This window comes from Conger conger, chromosome 2 (genome assembly GCF_963514075.1).
Source record: "Conger conger chromosome 2, fConCon1.1, whole genome shotgun sequence".
In the NCBI taxonomy this organism is placed as follows: Eukaryota; Metazoa; Chordata; class Actinopteri; order Anguilliformes; family Congridae; genus Conger; species Conger conger.
Genome location: NC_083761.1, coordinates 73835340 through 73853720, shown reverse-complemented (window position 1 = coordinate 73853720; position 18381 = coordinate 73835340). Strand labels below are relative to the sequence as shown.

The 18381-nt window shown below is 47.6% G+C and overlaps 1 protein-coding gene across 1 annotated transcript in view; it reads right to left on the bottom strand.

Moving 5' to 3' along the window:
* Positions 1-873: 873 nt before the first annotated feature.
* shisa8b (shisa family member 8b) overlaps positions 874-18381 on the bottom strand; it is a 30430-nt gene continuing 12922 nt past the window's right edge. The window contains exons 3-4 of the mRNA XM_061230518.1: positions 6434-6553; positions 874-1322 (exon numbers count right to left, since the gene is read on the bottom strand). Of these exons, the coding sequence (XP_061086502.1) occupies positions 874-1322; positions 6434-6553 (569 nt within the window). The remainder of the gene's footprint in view (positions 1323-6433; positions 6554-18381) is intronic.

Here is an 18381-nt window from a genome sequence, read left to right as displayed (position 1 = left end):
CCTCTGTTCAGCTTTCGCTCTCAGGCACAGATTTTTAAAAAATCCCCCTCTTTCTTCGAATAATGGCTGCCAGAACAATATCTCACTTTGGTGGGGATGGAGGCTGATTGGGGTTGACATGGCGACAGATCTGTCCATGCGTTTCTGTCGTTCGCCTCCAGGGGGCCCCTTTTCCCCTGTGCAGCTAAAACCGCCAACCCGAAAACACGCTGCCCGGACCGTGTGTGGGGGGAAGAGGAGAGGGAAGGAGGGCAGGGAGAAAGAGTGAGATGGGGGATGAGAGAGGGAGGGAGAGGTGGGGGTAAGAGAGAGAGGAAGGGAGAGGTGGGGGTAAAAGAGAGTGACAGGGAGAGAGAGATGTGGTTTTCGAGAGAGGGAGAGAGATATGGGGTGTGAGAGGGAGAGAGAAAGGAAGATATGGGGGTGAGAGAGAGATGTGGTGTTAAAGAGAGGGAGAGGGATAGGGGATGAGAGAGGGAGAGAGATAAATAGAGAGAGAAAGGGAGAGATGGGGTAAGAGAGCATGAGAGGGAGAAAGAGAGATGTGGAGTTAGAGAGAGGGGGTGAGATAGGGGACGAGAGAGTGAGAGCTATGGGGTGTGAGAGAGAGGGAGAGAGAGGTGGAGAAAGACAGGAGCGGGGGGGGGGGGGGGGGGGGGCTATGAGAGTCGAGTGGCCAGGCAGTACAGTACAGCACATTCCAGGGGTGGGGGCCCAGGGACTGTTAGTGACAGACTCCATCAAAGCAGAAAGCATCAGCGTCACAGAGAGCCGCTCTCCCCGCCCCGCCCCACCCGTTTCCTAAAAATAACGCGGGACACACAGAACACACAGATCCTCCCCCCGGGGCCGTCCCGGGCCGCGCGGCCGCCCTCACACGGTGACCTCCGTCTTGCTGTTGGTGGAGTAGGCCTTGTGTTTGGGGTGGAGCATCTGCGGGCCGCCGTGCCCGTACGCCAGGGTCTGCACCATCTCCGGGAGCGTCTCTATGCTGCACTGCCTCCTGCTGGTGTAGGCCTGGCGGCGGCCGGAGGCGTACCCGGGATGGGTGGTCTGCCGCTGGACGTGGGCCCTACTGGGGTCCCAGGCTTTGAAGGCCGAGCCGGAGGGCAGGGGGTGGGTGATGGTTTTGGTGATGCGCGGCCGCACCAGCTGAGCGCCGGGGATGGCGATGCTCAGGGGGGCGTGGATGTCCGGCGGCGGGAGGAAGGGCTTGTCCTTGGGCCGCAGCACTATTGGCTGGAAGGTCGGGGGCGGGGCCTGGTAGTGGGCGAAGTCCATCAGCGGGTAGCTCTTGTAGTGCCCTCTGGAGGCGGAGTCTGCTGCATGAGCGGCGGGTAAAGAGAGAAAGAGATGGGATTTAAATTTTTCCGGGTTCGGTTCATTTCGGAGAGCGATTTCCCACCGAGACTGTCACAAAGACACTTTACAGAGTAGCAGAAGGGCACAAGGGAAAGGGCAAGTCATGCCGGAGCCCCAAAATAGCAAGTACAGGAGGTAAAAAAAAAAAAAAAACTCGGAGGAACCCGGCTATAGAGGGGAGCCCAACCTCCGCTGGCCAGCAAAGGCGGGATAAAATGGATAAATCTGAAATTAAACTGACATTTGTCCTTAGCTTTGACACAGTATTACATTCCAGCCATAGGTTTGCCCAATCACTTTCGAAGCTAATCGGCGATGAGTCCATTGACCCAAATCTAACTGCTGGATTTTTGGGTGTTACTAAGTCACACCACTGTGCACAATCACTTGTTTTCTCACTGGCTCTGGGCCATATTCCATCCTACTGAAGCCAGATGTCCTATATCCCAGAGCACTGGGTCAGAGAAGTGACATCATCCTTATTTCTGCCCATTTCCACAGGTAACCGCACAGAAATACACGGGAGGGGGCATTATGAACAGGTGTGGAATTAGATGCACAGAAAATAACACATTGCACAAGCACTATGATGACATTATGATGACAAATTCTAGAAGGATGCTAGATAAACAAATAAACAAATAAAGCCACAAACAAATAGTCATAAGCATCACAAAATCATGAAGCAAGAAGGTTTCATTTATAATTAGCCTATAGACATACACTCAGTGATCACTTTATTAGGAAACCTGTACACCAGGTTGTTAATGCAAATATTTAATCAGTCAATCATGTGGCAGCAACTAAATGCATAAAAGCATTCAGACGCGGTCAAGAGGTTCAGCTGTTTTTCAGACCAAATGTCAGAATGGGAAAGAAATGTGATGAAAGTGACTTTGACTGTGGAATGATTGTTTGTGCCAGACAGGGTGGTTTGAGTATCCGCTGATACTCCTGAGATATTCACCCACAACAGTCTTGAGGGTTTGCAGAGAATAGTGCGAAAAACTAAAAAAACCTCCAGTGAGCAGAAATGTCTGGTGGCAGATGACAGAAACGTAAATAACCACGCATTACAACAGTGGTATGCAGAAGAGCATCTCTGAACATACAATGTGTCAAACTTCTAAGTAGATAATATAGATAGAGCAGTAATAAGTAAAAAGAAATAAGGCTAGTAAATACCTAATAAAGTGCTCAGTGAGTGTATGATTTATCTCCAGGGCGTTTACATTTTCTCTGCAAACTGCAGTCAAAGCATTAAATGTGTTCTTCTCTTCCATCTTTCTCATCCTGCGCTCATTTATCTTTTGTTCCCTGTTCTGTCCCATATTCAGGATCTTGACTCTGATCCAGTTTGTACAAAGAATTTAAATAATGAAGGAAAATAATGGAATACATTTTTTTTGTAGTCTCAGAACCCTGATTAAAGTATTTCTGTGTATGCGTGTATGTTCGTGTTTGAGTATGTGCATTTTCTGGGTCTGTCTATGTGTGTGTATCTGTGAGTGTGTGTGTGTGTGTGTGTATTTGTGTGTGTGTATGTGTGTGAGTTCATGCATGCCCACATGTACCTGTCTGTTTATGTGTGTCCACATACATGCGTGTGTGTCTCTGAGTGTGTGTGTGTCTGTGTGTGTGAATGTGTGAGCATGTGTGTGTGTGTGTGTGTATGTATGTGTGCGTCTGTGAGTGTGTGTGTGAGTGTGTGTGTGTATGTATGCGTGTGTGTGTGTGTGTGTGTGAGCGTGTGTGTGAGCATGTGTGTGAGTGTGTGAGTGTGTGTGTGAGCGTGTGTGTGAGCATGTGTGTGAGTGTGTGTGTGTATGTATGTGTGCGTCTGTGAGTGTGTGTGTGAGTGTGTGTATGTATGTGTGCGTCTGTGAGTGTGTGTGTGAGTGTGTGTGTGTAATTGAGTTTGAATGCGTGTGGGTGATGCGCGCAGGAGGGTAAATTGCTCTTGTTGTTTGTTGTTTAGAGTACTGGGCCTTTCTGTCTTTCCTGCGGGCCCATGTCCTCACTGCATGACAGAGCGAGTTACAGTCTGGCTCCTCTCTCACTGCCGTGTCAGGTAAAGCCGGGGCTGAGCCCAGGAGCACAGACACTCAGGGCAGCGCGTCTGCCCAGAGAAAATCCCTTCCAGTCAGCGGTGAATTAAAAAGAAGGGGTGGGGGAGGAAAAAAAGAAGAAGAAATAAGCGGAAGTTTTGAAGGCAGTAAAAATAGACGGGGTAGAGGTGTCGCGCTGGATTAGCGGGGGGGGGCTGTGAGTATTGCGCTGGGAGGTCGTTGCCGCCAGCCCCCCGTGCCCCCCACACTAACCTTGTTCAGCTCAGTGCTCTGTCGTTCACGCTTCCCTATTGCATTAGAAAGCCCATGACTGTGTGTGCGTTTGTGTGTGTGGCCGTGCACGTGTGTCTGCACAGGTATGTACACTCAGTGAGCAATTCATTCGGTAGACCTGAACGCCAGCGTGTTAATGGAAATGGGGCCGAAGAACCAATCGCAACCCAGAAGTAGACAGAATAGCTGTCTTTATTGAATGACAGGCAGATCAGGCAGGCAGGGGTTGAATGCAGGCTAACAGAACGTAGCAACGGTCCAGAACGTAATCCAAGAATCAAAATCCAACAAGCCAAGCAAAGTTCGATAACGGGTGATCAGAATCAGAACAGAAGGATAATCCAAAGAGCAGTAGTCGGGGTAGGCAAAGAGAGTCGGAACACAGAGCAGGCCGGAAAATGAAATCACAGGGGAACACGGAGTGTGACAAATCAGCCAATCGTGTGGCAGCAACTAAATGCATAAAAGTATGCAGACAAGAGGTTCAAGAGATGGTCAAGAGGTTCAACTGTTGTTCTTATCTCATTTCTGTGTTTCTTTGTCTGTACTGAATCTGTGTGTTTGTGTGTGTGTGCATTGCTTATTTCTCTGCTCTATGAATTGACTATGAGGTGTAAGATAAATATATGTGTGTACAAAACTTCAAATTTCATAAATGCTTGTCCACAAGTTTTACAAATATATTGTTATGGATGCAACTCTGAGGATATTAATAAGCACGTTTTTAAGGCAGGAGTCATTTTCAACTTGTAACTGTAAAGCTGCTACTGTATGAATGGTGATGCAAATACCTGAAATATAACTGGAAGCTATTACAGGGTTTGAAGGTACAGTGTGAACACAAGCCCAAGATGATTAATTGCATTTATAGCATTTTGAGGACACATTTCTGTATTCTATGCTCCAGGATGACCAGTAGAATTGAAAACTGAAGCCATTGCTTAGAGTCACTTCTCTGTCCCCACAATGGAGGTGAAGCATGAAGATGTGGCTATGTGTGTGTGTGTGTGTGTGTGTGTGTGTGCATGTTTCCGTGTGTGTGTGTTTACATGTTTGCGTGTGTGTGCGTGTGCGTGTGTGTGTGTGTGTGTGTGTGTGTGTGTATGTTTGTGTGTGTGTGTGTGTGTGTCTGCATGTTTGTGTGGGTGTGTGTGTGCATGTTTATGTGTGTGTGTGCATGTGTGTGTATGTATGTGTGTGCATGTCTGCATGTTTGTGTGGGTGTGTGTGTGTGTGTGTGTGCATGTTTGTGGGTGTGTGTGTGTGTGTACATGTTTGTGGGTGTGTGTAGGTGTGTGTGTGTGGTTGTGTGTGTGGGTGTGTGTGTGTGTGTACATGTTTGTGGGTGTGTGTAGGTGTGTGTGTGTGGTTGTGTGTGTGGGTGTGTGTGTGTGTGTGTACATGTTTGTGGGTGTGCGTAGGTGTGTGTGTGTGTGTGTGTGTGTCTGTACGGGGAGATATATTTAAAACCAGGGAAAGCGTATGTGTGCTGGCAGGAGCGCTAACAGCAGGAGTGCTAACACCTTCCTTTGTCCATATCTTAGCATCCCCATCCATTTCTCACCCACCCAACCCCCAACGGAAATGTGTGGATCGTTAGGGTTTAATTAAGACGAAAGGAAGTCCGGCCCGGTCCAGGACCTGCTGCTACACCTGGCAGAACTTTGCCCATACCACTCTGTCCTCTCTCTGACCTGTGGTGCTCTTTATTGGCCCTGTGGGCAGCCAGGCACAGGCAGAAAATGAGTGGTCCTGTGTGTATTTGTGTTTTGGCATATGTGTGCATATGTACACTCAGTGAGCGATTTCTTTGTCTTATTGGTCTTCTGCTGCTGTAGCCCATCCATTTCAAGGCTGAATGTGTTGTGTGTTCAGACATGCTCTTCTGCATACCCCTGTTATAACATGTTTTTATGCAGTTGCTGCCACATGATTGGGTTATTAGACATTTGCATTGTTGAGCTGGTCTTCAGTTCTACAGTGGAGTGTGTGTGTGTGTGTGTGTGTGTGTGTGTGTGTATGGGTGTGAATGTGCCATTCTCTCTGTCTATATGTCATCATGTATTAGTGTTTGTGCTTTCTCAGTTAGGTTGCGTGACTAATTATTGTCAAAGCTTCACACAAAAATCTTTCATAGCCAAATTTGCCATAGCACTTGGGTCCGAACAAAGACATAAACAAATTGTATGCGTTTGTGCGCGCGTGTGCATGCGTGTGTGTGTGTATGTGTGTCAGTGTGCGTTTGTGAAGGATGGCTTCGACCTCTCTAGTCAGAGCACTGACCTGCAGTGCCAGAGGGGTGGCCAGCCTCACCCCACCATGCACTCTCATACATTTAACATGAGAAACCTCACGTCCTTGTGACTGTAACCCCTGCCTGAGAGCATGAATCTCAGTACATGTAGGTGGGTGTGAGCCTGTGTATGTGTGGGTGTGAGCCTGTGTGTGTGTGTGTGTGTGTGTCTTTGTTCTCTCCGTCGACCGCACGGTCCTGTCGCTCGACCGCTCCACACACAGGTGGGTTCCCTCTGCACCGTGCAGCATCACACAATCACCATTATTAACCCCGTCAATCAATGACTGTGTCACTGTGACGGGCGTGAGCGTGTACATAGGCATGCGTATGTGTGTGTGTGTGAGCGTGTACATGGGCATGCGTATGTGTGTGTGTGTGTGTAGGGGGTCATGTGTGTGCGCGGGCGTTCACATGCATGCACTGCAGTTCTTACCCACAGCCTTCAGCGAGGTGTACTTGTTGAAGTCCAGGTTGGCCATGTTGAGGTTCCCGTGCGTGTGCGACAGCGCCACCGCTGGGCCATAGTGGGAGGTGTTGTTGAGGTGGTACTGCTCTGGAGAGTGAGAGAGGGAGCATCGGAGGGAGAGGTTAGCATACAGACCGCCATCCAGGGTGAGCCTGTTCATCCCCTCCCTTCTCTGCAGGTATGCTGTCAGTCTATGTGGCATTAATTGTATTGTCTGTCTTTTGTCATGTCCGTGTTTGGGCGCTCGAGTACCACAATGAAAAAAAGTCTGTTGGCTTTATTTGTTTTTATATTCCTCGACAATTCTGAATGGACCACTGTCTCCTATGATGGTGCAGTCTTATGTAATAATAATTGTTTTTTAAATTGTCAAATTCAGTCATTCATTCGTTCATTCATTCAAAGACACGGCAAACACTCACCTCCTCCCGGCTCACATCATTAAAACAGATGGATTGTGGGTAATGGCCTTGAGACAGCTAGGCAAGCTAACAAGGAGGACCATATATAGGACAGATTCCAGGTCCTCTGAATACAGTTGCACTCAGGAATTTAACAGGCCATCTTTTTCGCATTTTAACATTTTATGTTACAGCTGCTTCTTCTGACTGACGCAATTTCGGTTAAGTACCCCGCTCAGGGGTAAAACTGCCAGCGTCCCACATGGGAATGCAGCCTGGTACCTCTGAGTTACCACACCGGCTCATTAACCGCTGCGCCACCCCTCCGCCCCGCGTGCCGTACTGTGCACCCCACTCCTGATGAACACGCAGTAAACCAGAGCGCAGGCGTTCTCCCAGGGCGCTGCCGTATCCACGGTAACGGTGCAAATCTGGAGCCTAATTGCATGTGAGCGTTTTTTTCAGAGATAATCAGCTTATCCCACCAAACTGCATGGGACGCAGGGATTGGTGGATGAGGCGGGGCTGGGCTGTTTAACAGGTGATGTCAGCGTATTTTTCAGCTCACTTTTTCACCCTTCCACTTTCCCTCCCTGGGCTTCAGACCAGCCCTCAGTCCTCCCCCAACCATTGAGTGTGTGTGTGTGTGTGTGTGAGTGTGTGTGAGAGTGTTTGAGTGTGTGTGTGTGTCCGTGTGTGTGTGTGAGAATGTGTGTGAGTGTGTGTGTGTGAGTGTGTGTGTGAGTGTGTGTGTGTGTGTGTGTGTGTGAGTGTGTGTGTGTGTGTGTGTGTGTGAGTGTGTGTGTGTGCATGTGTGTTTGTGTGAGTGTGTGTATGTGTGTATGCGTGTGTGTTTGTGTGAGTGTGTGTATGTGTGTATGCGTGTGTGTTTGTGTGAGTGTGTGTATGTGTGTACGCGTGTGTGCATGTGAAGGTGAACAGCAGTGAGGAAGGTCACTCGCCAGTGCGTGTGTTCAGTCTGACACGACCAGTTAGCATTAGCAGCTTCTCACCTCCCTGCCATCACTGCCCTGCTGATCAAAACACAGCCAGGCAGCCCACTTATCGCCCAACCACGGTGCCCTATTTGCAGCCCCGTTGCATTATGGGAGCTGGCCACTCGCGCAGCACTGACCCAGCTTGAGCGCTCTGCAGTGTCCATCCAGACTGCTGCTGAGAGTGGGAGAGCGGAGGGGGTGGAGGAGGCAGAGAGTTCGTTAATGCAATTAGTGGATTTTTTTTTTTTTTTTTTTTCGACATTAATTAGCCATGATTCATTTAGCAGAGACTGTACTCTGAGAGGCAAGCCTGCTATCCTGCCCTAAGCACTGAGTGTCACAGCTGTAGAACATTCTGCCCAAACTACCCCCCCCTCCCCCCTCCCAAAATCCAGAGCCTCATTGATATGAGGGTCATTCGAGTCATCACCAATGTCCCCAGAAGCCAAGACTTCTGTCCCTTCGAGACCCCGAGCTCATCTGGAGCGCTGGACTTTGCCGTACATCTCACGGGAATGACTTCACGGATGTGAGAATAGCACATCTGCCCACTTAGCGTGTGATTAGATCTTTAAACGCATCGACCTTGTTGCGGGCTTCTTACATTTCAATTATGAAATGAAATACCCTTTATTTATACACGGGTAATGATATTCACTCTGTTGGTAATAACATCACAGTAATGAGCGTTTATTATTATGGTAAAACAACTCCTTAATTGAATTTAAATGAACTTGTGGGAAGAGTGACTATATTTAGTGTTAGCGTAGATCTATCCGCTGAGCCTGAGTTGGAGCTCTCAGGCAGAGAGCAGTGTTGTTATGCGTGCAGGCGGACTGAATGGTACATCAAGAATGCCTTGAGGCTTGAGGGAAGCTGCTAGCCAACAATTTGTTCATAAAAATATTTGCAATTTTGTGTGTGTTAGTATAAAAAACACGTTTGAGATTTCCAAATATTCATTTTCTAAAATATTTAATTTTACAGAGACATTTTTGTATTTCATTTTTAAAAAGTAACATATTACTGTAAGCATTTGACTATGTTTTACATAAAAACTTGATCAAGGCTGTCTGAGATCAGAAGCAAGGAGCCAAACAAAGTCTGCAGAAGCAAGAAGCAAGTTCTCCAACATGCTTGGAACAACCTCACTACTGATTGTCTTACAGAACCGCAGAACAGAGAAGTGATGCAGTTTTAACGCCAAAGGGTGGTCACAAGAAATATCAGTTTAACTATTCTGCCAAATTACAAAAATATAATGTAAAATGTATAGTACGTTTATTTAGGACCTTTCATTAAATTGTTTTTGAAAGAATCTTATCTGTACAGAATGTTCTACAGGTGACTAAGACTTCTGCACAGTACTGTATATGTAAACACACTGTGTATATTATAATCTATACTGTATATGTCAATTATCCTTACTTGTTGGTATTAAATCCTTTGGAAGACCATCCACAATAACCATTAAACACAATAACTTGTCACATGACAGTGTGCCCCTGTATTAGATTGCTTAATGCACATTGTGATGAGCATAATCACAGAGTAAATGCCATTCTGGCTAAAGGGAGGTTAGTTTATGAACACACACACACACTAACACACACACACACACATACACTGCACAGCAGTGACTTTCTGTGTCTGGGACACAGTCATTTTAGGGGGTTAATGTTAATTAATGGCAAATTGCCTCTTATTGGCCACTTGCTTTGTTTCCTTTGCAATAAAGGGGGTCCTGGGACCTGGAGCCCCACATTACAGAGAGACAGAGAGAGGCACAGACTAATGGAGAGGGTATATCAGCACAAAGACCCTCCAAAGGCAAGCTACCCTTCCCTCATCAACTGTTGTGCAATTAGACCCAGCAACACATGAACCTGAGAGAGAGAGAGAGAGAGAGAGAGAGAGAGAGACACAGAGAGAGAGAGAGAGAGAGAGAGAGAGAGAGAGAGACATTAACACGGCACTGAGAGAGAGAGAGAGAGAGAGAGTAGGGGAAGAGGGGGAAGAGAGAGAAAGGGAGACAGGAGACAGAGAGAGATGGAGAGACGACGGAGGGAGAATATTACTTAAATAGTAAATATTTAAATATTACTTTAGGTTATGACTGTGCTTATTAATTTGTTCTGAATAGACCTTTAAAAAGCATTTAGCAGGGGAGGAATAAAGTGCAAGTAAGTCTTTAGATGTGTTACGTAACCTGGCGGGCCCCCTGTCATAGGGTCTGTGACATTAAACTGCATCGTAAATCCTGCTCTGTAATTTCTTCCAGACCAGCTCCTCTAAGCTACACACAGTGAGAACTTTATTAGGTATTTATTAGACTTATTTTTTATACTTCTACTGCTGTACCCTATCCACCTAGAGTTATGATGCGTTTGTTCAGAGATGCTCTTCCACATACCACTGTTGTAATGTGTGGTTATTTGCGTTACTGTTACCTTTGATCAGTGTGGCCATTCTCTTCTGATGTCTCTCATTAACAAGGCGTTTTTGTCTGCAGAACTGCTGCTCACTGGGGTTTTTTTTTGTTTTTTGCATCATTCTTTGCAAACCCTAGAGACTAGTGTGCATGAAAATCCCTGGAGATCAGCAGATCAGCAGGAACTGAACTGAGATATTCAAACCACCCTGTCTGCCACCAACAATCATTCCATGGTCAAAATCACTTAGATCACATTTTTTCCTCATTCTGATGGTTGATGTGAACATTAACTGAAGCCCCTGTATGCATTGCACTGCTGCCACACTATTGGCCGATTAGATAATCATAGGTGTAATAAAGTAAAAATATTCCTAATAAAGTGCTCGTGAGTGTATATATCTGACACAACCAAAGCGACATTGGACAAGCACTGTGTCAGATGTAAAGTACATATGTACTGTACTTATGTTGTCTTTTACTGATTACTAACAGCAGATTTCATTTATTTTTTCAGAAATTATGGTATATGTACAGAAACTCTGCAAACTCACTGCTGAAACCAGTCTACCATATGGCAAGTAGTTATGGCAACAGAGCTTTTAGCCAGAAGGTTGTGGGTTCAGTTCTCTAGTCTGGGGTGCAATTGAGCAAGGCTGCTGCTTAAACCTTAAACGCTGCTGTACATATCCACATATATAAATGGAATGTATATTACAAGGTGACTGAAACGATTTGAATTGTGAATGTAATAATGGAAACCCATTCAGGAGCGGTAAGAAGAGGTCTGGGGCCGTGCTGCTATAGGCCCTGGGGAACTGAGCTGAGTGGTGTGGATTTAAGAAAATGAGAGCCGTGTGTCGTCTGCGTCACCAGAGACCCCTACAGAACCGCAGACCACCTGCTCCTTCTGTAGAGGCCCTGTGTGTGTGTGTGTGTGTGTGTGTGTGTGTGTGTGTGTGCTCATGTTCACAGAACATTCTGGAAAGGGCTGGGCAGTTTCAGCACACCTGTAATAGCGCCTATAAAGGGCCCTGGGGGAGGCTGGAGAGAGAGGGGGGCGATGAAACGTTTCGGAGCAGATGTCTGCGTGGTAACAGCCCTGCGGGACACAAGCCCTATCAGGGAGGTGCTGGCACGTGGGTTTTGGATGATGTTCGCCACATGGACGTGTGCGTCCCTGTGAGAAAGGGGGTTAGCCGAAATTAGCGGAACGAACTAGCGCAGATTTATCCCAGCAATAATATCGCAGGCACAGTGAAGTGGTTGTTCCCTTTGGCCTTTTTTCGGAAACAAAGCCGTGTCTCTGCATCGCTCTTGTTCCTGACTTGTTATTTTCCAGACGGGAACTTGATGTTTGTGGTGTCAGGACATGTCACCGCATCGGGGAACATACAATAAAGTCAGTAGTTTAATGAGTCCCAGTGCAGCTTTCTAACTGACAGAGATCTGTGCTGGTGAGAGAGGTGTAAAAATGGGTTGTGAGAAAACAGGTTAGCAGTGAATGAGAAGAGATTTTGGGGTGTGGGGGAGGGGCAGGTGCCAGGTAGGCTCTCTCATCTCACAGTGCGACAATCTCTTGTTATTTCTTTGTTCTGTTTAGCCCTGTCTTTCCCCTTCTGATCTGTTCTCTCTCACTGTTCAGAGTCTGCAGTGTCTGCCTAAAGAACCCCACACTATTCAGAGTGTGCAGTGTCTTCTAAAGAACCCCACACACTGTTCAGAGTCTGCAATGTCTTCTAAAGAACCCCACACACTATTTTCTCTCTTAGCCCATGTGATAAGTGTGATGTTACTGCATATTTGTGGCCAGAACAAACACACTTCCAGCAGACAACATCATGCACACAAACCACATACACATGTCTCATCCACCTACAGTAGACTTAAAGTACAATATGAGCACCTTCATGAACTGAAAATATGTTTGTACATAGACATACACAATACACATACAGTTTAAACAATACTGTATAAATAAAATGACACAAACCCAATGAGTTAGGTTCATACCCAGCAGTAGTAATAGCAGTAGTACTACACATGAGTACACCCATACATGCACACACACACGCTCACACACGCACGCACACACACACACACACACATACACACACACATCTACATCACACAAACACGTGCAGACACACAGGCATTAGCTCGCTTGACATTTCTTCCAGTCTACTGATTTCATATTCAAGCTGTCCTGTGGCATTTCAATTGTACATTGTAGAGAAAAACAGCAAGGCAAGACAGTGTCAGGGAAAATGACATGTGTCTGTGTGTGAGCTTGCATGCATGCATGTGTGTATGAGTGAGTGCAGAGAACAGAGTATTTTAAAGAGCACATAGTGTGTATGTGCGTGCGTGTATATGTGTGTGCAGAGAACAGAGTATTTTAAGGGGCACATAGTGTGTATGTGCGTGTATGTATGTGCGTGCATGTGTGTATGTGTGTGTGCCGAGAACAGAGTATTTTAAAGGGCACATAGTGTGTATGTGCGTGTGTGTATGTGCAGGCGTGTCTGTATGCGTGTGTGCCGAGAACAGAGTATTGTAAAGAGCACATAGTGTGTTTGTGTGTATGTATGTGTGCATGCATGTATGGAGAGAACAGAGCAGGTCAGTTTTCTGGTGCAATTCTGAATTGAATGTGGATTGGTGCGTATCAGTGCAGTGTTGTCCCGCCATAGCCCTTTCATCTTAATAACGCATGAATAACTGATTTATAACAGTAGTTCTTTAGAAATAGATTCGTTAGTGTTAGTCTGACAATAAAGTTAGTACCAACTTGAGAAGGAGGTCAGTTTTTCCAAAGAAATTCAACATGTGGTCATGCTAAGCAGTTCCTTGTAGCGCAAACTCCCATTCTCAACAGTACAGATTTCACCTTTGAGGGATATCGTCTCAATCGTTTCGACTTCCTTCACGTTAGCTGGAATTACCATTGAAATATCTGTACTTAATGATGCATAAAGGGGAAAAATGTTGATATTTCATTAAGACTTTATCGCCGCGGGGATATTATAAGCTGCGAGCACATCACTTTGACAAGCGGTGCCATTGGTTTGGCTGAATAGGATGTAAATCCATGTCATTTCCTGCACAGTGCTGCCGTAGCTCACATGATTGCGGTAATCCGGTGTGCGGCTGTATGCAGCCTGAGCCCATGGGATGTGTCACAGGCACAGAATGGAGTTGCCTCATCACTTAAATCACAGTTACGGCTCCTCACTTTCGGAGAAGGCCCTTTTAAACTGCCAAATCGACTGTGTCAATGCCTAATCTGAAAAACATCCTTCGCCTGAAGCGCAGACATGCGTATAGTCAAATAATTTAAGCCACCAGCACCAAATCCTCTGGGGTAATAAATAAATAAATATTATATAAATAATCCAAGTCCAGTACGGTCTATGGAGATCAGTGAAAATCCTTTTGAACTACAGTGCGGCTACAGTTACTTGACTGTTAGATCCAAATCCTCTACTCCGCGGCGTGGAGCTGCGCTGCGCATGCTAATCCCCCACAGAGACCCCGGCTGCGTCTGCGCATGCTAAGCCCCCACAGAGACCCCGGCTGCGTCTGCGCATGCTAATCCCCCACAGAGACCCCGGCTGCGTCTGCGCATGCTAATCCCCCACAGAGACCACGGCTGCGTCTGCGCATGCTAATCCCCCACAGAGACCCCGGCTGCGTCTGCGCATTGCTAATCCCCCACAGAGACCCGGCTGCGTCTGCGCATGCTAATCCCCCACAGAGACCCCGGCTGCGTCTGCGCATTGCTAATCCCCCACAGAGACCCCGGCTGCGTCTGCGCATGCTAATCCCCCACAGAGACCCCGGCTGCGTCTGCGCATGCTAATCCCCCACAGAGACCCTGGCTGCGTCTGCGCATGCTAATCCCCCACAGAGACCCTGGCTGCGTCTGCGCATGCTAATCCCCCACAGAGACCCCGGCTGCGTCTGCGCATGCTAATCCCCCACAGAGACCCCGGCTGCGTCTGCGCATGCTAATCCCCCACAGAGACCCCGGCTGCGTCTGCGCATTGCTAATCCCCCACAGAGACCCCGGCTGCGTCTGCGCATGCTAATCCCCCACAGAGACCCCGGCTGCGTCTGCGCATGCTAATCCCCCACAGAGACCCCGGCTGCGTCTGCGCATGCTAATCCCCCACAGAGACCCCGGCTGCGTCTGCGCATGCTAATCCCCCACAGAGACCCCGGCTGCGTCTGCGCGTGCTAATCCCCCACAGAGACCCCGGCTGCGTCTGCGCATGCTAATCCCCCACAGAGACCCCGGCTGCGTCTGCGCATGCTAATCCCCCACAGAGACCCCGGCTGCGTCTGCGCAGACCGGCTCAGGCACGGCTGCAGGCAGTCGGCACGGCAACAGGCGTACGGGGGATAAGGTGGCACAGATACAGCTGCACACTATGCATATGGATGTTTGTGCTGGGTGGTGGGGTAGAGGTATGCTAAAATATGCTAAGGGGGAAGGGGTACAGATATGGAATGGGTACAGTATACTGTATATGGGGGCGCAATACTGCTGGAGGAGCTGTTAAAGACAGCTGGCGAGGGAGAGAGGGAGAGAGGGAAAGAGGGAAAAAGAGAGATGAACGAGGGAGAAAGAATGATCAAACAGTTTTACTCCATTCCCGCAAATAGTGTAGAAGAACCGACACACACACACACACACACACACACACACACACACACCAACACACACACACAGAAACACGCTCACGTGATAGTCCACGCGGCTTATGCAGAGATACTGTGTGTAACTGGCTCACCGCCCGAGTGTTTATCACAGTGAATTTGTAAGAAGTACTGAAGTGCCTCTGCGCACAATGAACAGGCTCCTCTCTCCCAGTTTCCACACTTTAAGACCCCCCCCTCCTCTGCCCCGGTCCCAGACCACTTTCGCTACTGATGTCGTCTCTCTTTTCTCAGTCAGCTGTGGCATTCTGGGAGATGTGCATCGATGAACACACAGATATTGTGAGAACACGTACTGCAGTGGGAGTTTGGCCAGAGCCGAGCGTGTGCGGTAAGCATGCGATCATACAACGGCAGTGTTATTGAAGCTATTAATGTTGTGTGTTATTAATCCATATTTGTCATCAGGGCATGAAACAATTAAAAATGACAGCCCAGCAGCTCAGCAGTGTGACTGATTTGCTCTAGTAAAGATCTGAATCTAAATGCCCGGGGATTAAACTGCAAACACAGGGAGTATCAATAACATAAGGAAATATTCCCAGTGTATTTGTGTTTACATGAGGCACCAGAGGCAGCATGCACTTAGCATTAAAAGCACTAGAATTTTTGGTGTGTATGAATGACATAAAATAATTAATTAAAAATGGTTTCACGCAAGAATGACTAAACGCAATGGCGTGAATGGTCAGGCTAGGCTGTGTGTTCGTGGCCCAAGTTGTACTGCTGTAAGAAGCCAGGCTGGATCCTCTCTGCACCAGGTCTGGGCTCCTCGGCGCTGAATTGCACTCTCTCTCTCCTGCCGGAGCGGGGCCTGGGGGTGCTGTCCGGGGACCGGACCCGAGTGGACGTGCTGTTTGAGGCGAGGCATCGCGGCACGTGTGCACCCCCAGGAGACGGTGCCCGGAAGCGCCTCGCAGAAACACTCCGCTGCACGAGCGTACGCTCTCCAACACAATGGAGCCATGTGACCTACTTCCAGCGCTAATACAGGGATTGTGCCAGTGCAGCCTGCCAGCACACACACACACTGTACAGTGCACACACACATACACACACACACACACACACTGTACAGTGCACACACACATACACACACACACACACACACACACACTGTCCAGGGCATACACATGTATATACACACACGCACACATACAAATAAATACACTCATACTACACTCTGTCAAGGGCATACTCATACACACACACACACACACACTGTACAGTGCGCATACACACACATACACACACACACACACACACTGTACAGTGCATACACACACACACATACACACACACACACACACACACACACTGTCCAGGGCATACACATATATATACACACACGCACACATACAAATAAATACACTCATACTACACTCTGTCAAGGGCATACACATACACACACACACACACTGTCCAGGGCATACACAGATATATGCACACACACACACACACACACACAAATAAACACACACATACTACACTCTCTCAAGGGCATACACATACACACACACACACTGTCCAGGGCATACACAGATATATGCACACACACACACACATACACACACACACACACACACACTCTGTACAGGGCATACACAGATATATGCACACACACACACACACACACTCTGTACAGGGTATACACAGATATATGCACGCACACACACACACACACACACACACTCTGTACAGGGTATACACAGATATATAACACACACACGCGTTTGCACACAGACACACACACTCACTTGAGGAAGGGCTACACGTCCCATGTTCTGCTGTAACCTCACTTTTGGCTCTGTCACTTGAATTTGTGCTTGCTTTGAAAGCGAAGACTGTGTATTAGCTTTTTGTTTCATTTGCCTGTTTTGATGTGTAAAGACAACATAAACTAACAGTCTCTTGGCATTTTATATTAAATAATGAATAATATTCTGCCGGATCTGGATCTTCCCCTACACAGCGAGTTATGAGCTCCCAGCTGGGGGATTCGTCATGTCCCACTGAGAAGAAAAAGCAGACATATCTGAAAACCTTTTATCCTGGCCTTGATTTCATTCTTCAACTGCATGGAAAGATCTTTCTGATCTGGTTCTTTTTCTTCTGTTTAGTGCTTGAAGGAGTGGTGGTGAGGAGGCAGAAAATATCCCCTTAAACTAATTATTGGTCTTGACCCGTTTTCAATCATTTTCCTTGATTATCAATGTGTTGGTGCCATCAGGTGTAGCCACTTTACTCAATTAGGTAAAACAGAAATAAAACTCTTTATTTGCGCTCATTTCATTCAACATTATTCAAAATTGTTGATACATGTAGCTACTCTTTGTTTTCCACACTCATACTACAAGAATATTCACGGCAAAGATGTATCTATCAATACACAAATTTAGTCATTTACACAATCGAGCTCAGGTTAGATAGCCTTTATTGCAGTTCTGTAGTATGCTGCAAATATAACGCCGTCACTATAAATTGAGCAGACTTTGTAGTGACAAAGTGTCTGAAATTGAATCGATTAATCTCTCTAATATGGTGTGAAGAAAGCATCCATTTATTCTCTCTCTCTCTCACTTCCCCCTCTCTCTCTCTCTCCCTCCCTCCAACTCTCTCTCCCTCCCTCCCTCTCTCTCTCTCCCTCCCTCCCACTCTCTCTCCCTCTCTCCCTCCCTCTCTCTCTCTGTCCCTCCCTCTCTCTCTCTCTCTCTCCCTCTCTCTCTCCCTCCCTCTCTCTCTCTCTCCCTCCCTCCCTCTCTCTCTCCCTCTCTCTCTCTCTCTCCCTCCCTCTCTCTCTCTCTCTGTCCCTCCCTCCCTCTCTCTCTCTCTCTGTCCCTCCCTCTCTCTCTCTCCCTCTTTCCCTCCCTCTCTCTCTCTCTCTCCCTCCCTCTCTCTCTCTGTCCCTCCCTCCCTCTCTCTTTCTCCCTCTCTCCCTCCCTCTCTCTCTCTCTGTCCCTCCCTCCCTCTCCCTCCCTTCCTCCCTCCCTCTCTCTCTCTCTCTCTCTCTGTGGCCCATGGTGAGAGAGGGCTTGGGCACAGGGCGGACAGACGGACCACACACAGTTTCTCTCAGCCTGCTCCGTCAGCATCTTCTCCACTAATGAGCTCTTCATTAAAGACTAATTAAAGCCCCCACCTCTGACGGTCTGTCAGAACGGACCGGTCCAGTGAGAGGGACATAGGCCGAGGTGGAGAGCAGGATAGTGAGGGAGGGGGACAGACAAAAGAGAGCGATGGTCTCCACACAGGCAGACTTCACTGCTTACAGCCAGCAGGCCCTGAACTGAAACTCTAACAACCCCCCTGCACTGTAGAGAGGAGAATTTTCATATGTCTGTCAGTCTGTCTGAGATTTGTGAG